This window comes from Procambarus clarkii, chromosome 24, assembly GCF_040958095.1.
Source record: "Procambarus clarkii isolate CNS0578487 chromosome 24, FALCON_Pclarkii_2.0, whole genome shotgun sequence".
NCBI lineage: Eukaryota > Metazoa > Arthropoda > Malacostraca > Decapoda > Cambaridae > Procambarus > Procambarus clarkii.
This window is the reverse complement of record NC_091173.1, coordinates 29,140,445-29,148,887: the sequence shown is the minus strand read 5'-3', so window position 1 is coordinate 29,148,887 and position 8,443 is coordinate 29,140,445. Positions and strand designations below refer to the sequence as shown.

The 8,443-nt window shown below is 47.8% G+C and overlaps 1 protein-coding gene across 1 annotated transcript; it reads left to right on the top strand.

The window, feature by feature from the left end:
- The first annotated feature begins 245 nt into the window (after positions 1 to 245).
- Positions 246 to 7,422, top strand: LOC138367995 (uncharacterized). The gene is made up of 3 exons (XM_069330286.1): positions 246 to 340; positions 4,247 to 5,014; positions 6,192 to 7,422. Exons 1-3 carry the CDS (start codon positions 246 to 248, stop codon positions 7,420 to 7,422), a joined length of 2,094 nt encoding a protein of 697 aa, XP_069186387.1.
- The last annotated feature ends 1,021 nt before the right edge of the window (positions 7,423 to 8,443 follow it).

Below are 8,443 nucleotides of genomic sequence, written 5' to 3'. Positions count from 1 at the left end.
AGGTCAAAAGACACCTGCTGGATTTGGATGTTAGAAAGGCTGTTGGTTCAGACGTGATCTCGCCATGGGTACTGAAAGAGAGTGAAGAGGCACTTTGCTTGCCACTCTCCATAGTGTATAGTAGGACACTTGAGTTAGGAGACCTTCCAGAAATATGGAAGACGGCGAATGTGGTCCCAATATACAAAAAAGGGCGACAGGCATGAGGCACTGAACTACAGGGAAGTGTCTTTGACTTGTATACCATGCAAAGTGATGGAGAAGATCGTGAGAAAAAAACTGGTAGCACATTTGGAGACAAGGGACTTCGTGGCAAATCGCCTACATGGGTTCAGGGAGGGTAAATCTTGCCTGACTCGCTTAATAGAATTCTATGACCAGGTGACAAAGATTAAGCAAGAAAGAGAGGGCTGGGTGGACTGCATTTTCTTGGATTGTCGGAAAGCCTTTGACACAGTAATCCATAAGAGGCTAGTACATAAGCTGGAGAGACAGGCAGGTGTAGCTGGAAAGGTGCTCCAGTGGATTAAGGAGTGCCTAAACAATAGGAAGCAGAGAGTTACGGTGAGGGGTGAGACCTCCGATTGGCGTGAAGTCACCAGTGGAGTCCGACAGGGCTCTGCACGCGGTCCTATCTTGTTTCTGATATTTGTAAATGATCTCCCGGAGGGTATAGATTCATTTCTCTCAATGTTTGTGGACGATGCCAAAATTATGAGAAGGATTAAGACAGAAGAGGACTGTTTGAGGCTTCAAGAAGACCTAGACAAGCTGAAGGAATGGTCGAACAAATGGTTGTTAGAGTTTAACCCAACCAAATGTAATGTAATGAAGATAGGTGTAGGGAGCAGGAGGCCAGATACAAGGTATCATCTGGGAGAGGAAATTCTTCAGGAGTCAGAGAAGGAAAAAGACTTGGGGGTTGATATCACGCCAGACCTGTCTCTTGCAGGCTATATCCAGAGGATAACATCAGCGGCATATGCCCGGCTGGCCTACATACGAACGGCATTCAGAAACTTGTGTAAAGAATCATTCAGAACTTTGTATACCACATGTCAGGCCATTCCTGGAGTATGCAGCCCCAGCATGGAGTCCATATCTAGTCAAGGATATGACTAAACTGGAAAAGGATCAAAGATTTGCCACCAGACTAGTACCTGAGCTGAGAGGTATGAGCTACGAGGAAAGACTACGGGAATTAAACCTCAGTTCGCTAGAAGAAGGAAGAGTTAGGGGGACATGAAGGGAATTAATAGGGTAGATAAAGCCAGGCTATTTAACACAAGAGGCACACGCACAAGGAGACACAGGAGTGCCCAAATGAGCCACAAAGATATTAGAAAGAACTTTTTTAGTGTCAGAGTGGCTGACAAATGGAATGCATTAGGCAGTGGTGTGGTGTAGGCTGACTCCATACACAGTCTCAATTGTAGATATGATAGAACCCAATAGCCTCAGGAATCTGTACACCTGTTGATTGACAGTTGAGAGGCGGGACCAAAGAGCCAGAGCTCAACCCCTGCAAACACAACTAGGTGAGTACAGCATTATTATCTTCACCATCCTAGCAGCATCCTCATCTGCACCATCCAACGCAGCATCATCATCTTAACCATCTTTGCAGCATCCTCATCTTCACCATTCCCTGCATCATCCTTATTTTCACCATCTGCATATCAACCTCATCTTCACTATCCCCTACAGCATCCTCATCTACACCATCCCCGGCAGCATCCTCATCTTTACCATCCCCGCAGCATCCTCATATTCACCATCTTCACAGCATCCTCATATTCACCATCTTCGTAGCATCCTCATCTTCACTATCCCAAACGCATCCTCATCCTGACCATCTTTACACCATACTCATCTTCATCACCCCCAAAATCCTCATCTTCACGATATCTGCAGCATCCTCATCTTAACCATCTCCGAAGCATCGTCATCTACACCATTCCCCGCAGCATCCTTATCTTCGCCATTCCCTGAAACATCCTCATCTTCACTATCCTCACAGCATTTTCATCTTCACGATCCCCGCAGCATCGTCATCTTCACCATTCCCGCAGAAACCTCATCTTCACCATCTCCTGTAGCATTCGCATCTTCAACATCCCCACGGCGTCCTCACATCTTCACCATCCCCGCAGCATCCTCATTTTCACAAACCCCGCATCATCCTAATCTTCACCATCCTCTGCATTATCCTCATCGTCACTATCACCTTTATCATGCTCATCTTCACCATCCCCACAGAATTCTCAGTTTGATCATCCCCGTTGCGTCCTCATCTTCACCATCCTTGTTGCATCCATATCTTCACTATCTCCCGCAGCATGCTCACCTTCACCATCCCCTGCAGCATTCTTACCTTCACCATTGCCGCTGCATCCACATCTTCACCATCTTCGTAGCATCATCATTTTCACCATCCTCACAGCATCCTCATCTTTACCATCTCTGCAGCATCCTCATATTCACCATTTTCGCAGCATCCTCATCTTCCCAATCCTCACAGCATCCTCATCTTGACCATCCTTACACCATCCACATCTTCATCACCTCCAACATCCTCATCTTCACTATCCCCGCAGCATCCTAATCTTCATTATTTCTATAGCGTCCTCATCTTCACCATCCCCTGCAGCATTCTTATCTTTACAATTATCGTAGCATCCTCATCTTCCCTATCCCTGAAGCATCTTTATCTTCACTATCTCTTCAGCATTCTCATCTTCACCATCCCCCACCAACATCCTCGTCTTCACCATCCCCGTAGCATCCTAATCTTAAATATCCCTGCAGCATCCTCATCTTCACCATCCCCTTAGCATCGTCATCTTCACTATCCCAGCAGCAACCTCATCTTCACTCTTCCCGCAGCTTCCTCATCTTCATCATTCCCCGCAGCATCCTTATCTTCACTATCACATGCAGCATCCTCATTTTCACCATCCCCAAAGCATCCTCATCCTCACCATCCATGCATCATCCTCATCTTGACCATCCCTGCAGCATCTTAATCTTCACCGTCCCCACAGCATCCTCATCTTCACAATCCCCCCTCAATCTTAATCTTCACCATCCTCTGCAGCATTCCTATCTTCACCATCGTTGCAGCGTCCTCATCTTCACCGTCCCGGTAGCAACTTAATATTCACCATGCGCTAAACATCATCATCTTCACCATCCTCGCAGCACCCTCATGATCACTATCCCTGAAGCCTTCTCGTCTTCCATATCCTCTGCAGCATGCTCATCTTCACCATCCCCTGCAGCATTCTTACCTTCTCAATTGCCGCTGCATCCTCATCTTCACCATCTTCGTAGCATCAACATCTTCATCATCTCCACAGCATCCTCATCTTTACCATCTCTGCAATATCATCATATTCACCATTTTCGCAGCATCCTCATCTTCCCAATCCTAACCGCATCCTCATTTTGACCATCCTTACACCATCCTCATCTTCATCACCTCCAACATCCTCATCTTCACCATCTTCGCAGCATCCTCATCTTCACCATATCTGCAGCATTTTCATCTTCACCATCCCCGTAGCATCCTCATCTTCACAATCTGAACAGCATCGTCATTTCCACCATCCCCTACAACATCCTCATCTTCACTATCCCTTGAAGCATCCTCATCTTCACCATCTTCGCAGCATCCTCATCTTCACCATCCCCACAGCATCGTTATCTTCACCATCCCCGCAGCATCCTCATCTTCACCATCCCCTGTACCTTTCGCATCTTCACCATCCCCGCAGTGTCCTCATCTTCACGATTCTCGCAACATCCTCATCTTCACCATCCCCTGAAGCATCCTCATCTTGACCATCCCCACAGCATCCTAATCTTCACCATCCCCTAAGCATCCTCATCATCACCATCCTCCCTTAAACCTAATCATCATCATCCCCTGCAGCATCGCCATCTTCACCATCCTTGCAGCATCCTCATCTTCACCATCCCGGCAACAACCTAATATTCACCATCCCCGAAACATCATCATCTTCACCATCCTCCCAGCATCTTCATATTTACCATACCCGCAACAATCCCATCTTCATCCTCCCCACAGCATCCTCATCTTCACTATTCCCGCAGCATCCTCATCTCCACCATAACCACAGCATCCTCATCTTCACCATTACCGCACCATTCTCATCTTTACCATCACCGCTGCATCCTCATCTTCACCATCTATGTAGCATCCTCATCGTCACCTTCCCTACAGCATCCTCATCTTCACCATCCCCGCAGTATCCTCATCTTCACTATCTCTGCCGCATTCACATCTTCACCATCCTCCACCAACATCCTCGTCCTCAACCGCAGCTTCTAAATTATCACCATCCTCATCTTCAAAATCTTCGCAGCTTCCTCATCTTCATCATCCCCATAGCATCGTTATCTTCTCCATCCCCGCAGCATCCTCATCTTCACCATCCCCGCAACATCCTCATTTTCACGATCCTCGCAAGATCCTCATTTTCACCATCTCCGCTGCATCCTCATCTTCACCATCCCCGCAGCATCCTCATCATCACCATCCCCGCAGCATCGTCATCTCCACCATCCTCGCAGCAATCTCATCTTCAGCATCCCCCTCAACATCTTTATCTTCATTACCACCTGTAGAATCATCATTGCCACCATCCTGGCAGCATCCTCATCCTCACCATCCCCGCAGAATCCTCATCTTCGCCATCTCCCGCAGCATTCTCATCTTCACCATTACCGCTGCATCCTCATCTTCACCATCTTCGTTGCATCCTCATCTTCACCATCTCTGCAGCATCCTCATCTTAACTATCTCCGCAGCATCCACATCTTCATCATCCCCCACCAACATCCTCATCTTCACCATCCCCGCATCATCGTCATCTCCAGCATTACCTGGAGCATTCTCATCTTCACCATACTCACAGCATTCTCATCTTCACAATCCAGCAGCATCGTCATCTTCACCATCCTCGCAGAAACCTCATCTTCACTATCCCTTGTAGCATCCGCATCTTCAACATCCCTATGGCATCCTCATCTTAACAAACCCAGCATCATCCTAATCTTCACCATCCTCCGCATCATCACTATCACCTGTATCATGCTCATCTTCACTATCCCTGCAGAATTCTCAACTTCATCATCCTCGTTGCGTCCTCATCTTCACCATCCCTGTAGCATCCACATCTTCACTATCTCCCGCAGCATCGTCCTCATCTTTAGCATCACCTGTAGCATTCTCTTTTTAACCATCCTCCACAGCACCGTCACATTGGCCATCCCCGCAGCATCCCAATCTTCACCATCCCCACAGCATCCTCATCTTCACCGTCCCCCTGAATCCTAATCTTCAGCATCCTCTGCAGCATCCCCATCTTCACCATCCTTGCAGCATTTTCATCTTCACCTTCCCGGCAGCAACCTTACATTCACCATCCCTGAAACATCATCCTCTTCACCATCGCAGCATCCTCTTATTCACTATCCCCGCAGCATTCTCATCTTCACCAACCCCACAACATCCTAATCTTCACTATTTTTTGTAGCGTCCTCGTCTTCACCATCGCCATCAGTATCCTCATCTTCACACTCCCTTGCAGCATTCTTATCTTTACCATCCCCGCTGCATCCTAGTCTTCACAAACTTCGTAGCATCCTAATTTTCACCATCACCACAGCATCCTCATCTTCACCATCCCAGCAGCATCTTCATCTTCACTATCCCTGCAGCATCTTTATCTTCACTATCTGCGCAGCATCCTCATCTTCACGATCCCAGCAACATCCTCATCTTCACCATCCAAGCTGCATCCTCATCTTTACCTTTCCCGCCGCATTCTCATCTTCACCATCCCAGCAGCATCTTCATCTTCACTATCCCTGCAGCATCTTTATCTTCACTATCTGCGCAGCATCCTCATCTTCACCATCCAAGCAGCATCCTCATCTTTACCTTTCCCGCCGCATTCTCATCTTCACCATCCCCGCAACTTCCTCATCTTCATCATCCCTCGCAGCATCCTTATCTTTACTATCACCTGTAGCATCCTCATTTTCACCATCCTGGCAGCATCCTCATCTTCACCATCCCCGCAGAATCCTCATCTTCATCATATCCCGCAGCATCCTCATCTTCAGCATCACCTGTAGCATCCTTTTCTTCACCATCCCCGCAGTATCGTTATTTGCACCATCCCTGCAGCATCCTCAACTTCACCATTCCCTGTACCATACTCATCTTCACCATCTTCGCAGCATCCTCATATTCAGCATCCTCATCCAAGCAGCATCGTCATCTTCACCATCCTCATCTTCACCAACCCCTGTACCTTCCGCATCTTCACCATCTCCGCAGCATCCTCATCTTCACCCTCCCCGCAGCATCCTCATCTTCACCATCCTCGCAGGTTTCTCATCTTCATTATCCCCCGTAACCTTCTTATCTTCACTATTACATGTAGCATCCTCATTTTCACCATCCTCATCGCATCCTCATCTTCACCATCCCCGCAGAATACTCATCTTCGTCATCCACAAAGCATCCTCATATTCACCATCACTGTAGCATCCTCATCTTCACCATCCCCGCAGTATCGTCATCTTCACCATCCCCTCAGCTTCCTCATCTTCATCATCCCCCGCAGCATCCTTATCTTCACTATCCCACGTAGCATCCTCATTTTTATCATCCCCACAGCATCCTCATCTTCACCATCTCCGCAGAATCCTCATCTTCACCATCCCCTGCAGTATTCTTACTTTCACCATTACCGCTGCATCCTCATCTTCACCATCTTCATAGCATCATCATCTTCAACATCCTCACAGCATCCTCATCTTTACCATCCCCGCAGCATCCTCATATTCACTATTTTCGCAGAATCCTCATTTTCCCAATCTCAACAGTATCCTCATCTTGACCATCCTTACACCATCCTCATCTTCATCAACTCCACCATCCTCATCTTCACCATCCCCGCAGCATCTTCAGCTTCACCATATCTGCAGCATCTCCATCTTCACCATCCCTGTAGCATCCTCATCTTCACCATCACCTGCAGAATCCTCATCTTTACAATCTCCGCAGCATCGTCATCTTCACCATCCCTTGCAACATCCTCATCATCACCATCCCCTGATGCATCCTCATCTTCACCATCCTCATCTTCACCATCCTCATCTTCATGTTCCCCACAGCATCGTCATCTTCACTATCCCTACAGAGACCTCATCTTCACCATCCCCTGTAGCATCCGTATCTTCAACATCTCCGCAGTATCCTCATCTTCACCATCCCAACACCATCCTCATCTTCACAATCCCCGCATCATCCTAATCTTCACCATCCCCCCACTGATCCTCATCTTCACCATCCCCTGCAACATGCTTATCTTCACCATCCCCTGAAGCATCCTCATCTTGACCATCCTTGAAGCATCTTAATCTTCACATTCCCCTCATCATCCTCATCATCACCATCCCTCCTGAATTATATTCTTCATCATCCCCTGCAGCATCCCCATCTTCACCATCCTAACAGCATCTTCATCTTCACCATCCCGGCAGCAACCTAACATTCACCACCTCCGAAACATCATCATCCTCACCATCCTCGCAGCATCCTCATATTCACCATCCCCGCAACAATCCCATCTTCATCCTCCCCGCAACATCTTCATCTTCATTATTCCCGCAGCAACCTCATCGTCACCATACCCACAGCATCCTCATCTTCACCATCTTCCGCAGAATCCTCATCTTCACCATCTTCCGCAGAATCCTCATCTTCACCATCCCCAGCTGCATTCTTATTTTCACCATTACCGCAGAATATTCATCTTTACCATCTTCGTAGCATCCTCATTGTCTTCATCCCCTCAGCATCCTCATCTTCACCATCCTCGCAGCATCCTCATCTTCACCATCCCCCACCAACATCCTCGTCTTCAACATCCCCACAGCTTCTTAATAATCACCATTCCTGCAGCATCCTCATCTTCAACATCCCCTGCAGCATCCTCAACTTAACCATCTTCGCAGCATCCTCATCTTCACCATCCCCACATTATTGTTATCTTCACCATCCCCGCAGCATCCTCATCTTCACCATTCCCTGTACCTTTCGCATCTTCACCATCCCCGCAGCATCCTCATCTTCACGATCCCCGCAACATCCTCTTTTTCACTATCCTCGCTGCATCCGCATCTTCACCATCCCCGCAGCTTCCTCATCTTCATCATCCCCCGCAGCATCCTTATCTTTACTATCACCTGTAGCATCCTCATCTTCACCATCCCCGCAGAATCCTCATTTTCGCCATCTCCCGCAGCATCCTCATCTTCAGCAATACCTGTAGCATCCTCTTCTCCACCACCCACACAGTATCGTCATTTTCACCATCCCTGCAGCATCCTCATCTTGACCATC

Bases quoted from the DNA above. Each gene is read 5' to 3' on its own strand.
- LOC138367995 (XM_069330286.1), top strand. From the start codon at position 246: ATGCAAAGTGATGGAGAAGATCGTGAGAAAAAAACTGGTAGCACATTT. The intron at 341-4,246 runs GTAAATCTTGCC...CCTTCCCTACAG, and splicing joins CCTACATGGGTTCAGGGAGG to CATCCTCATCTTCACCATCC. The intron at 5,015-6,191 runs GTAGCATCCGCA...CCATCCCCGCAG, and splicing joins CCTCATCTTCACTATCCCTT to TATCGTTATTTGCACCATCC.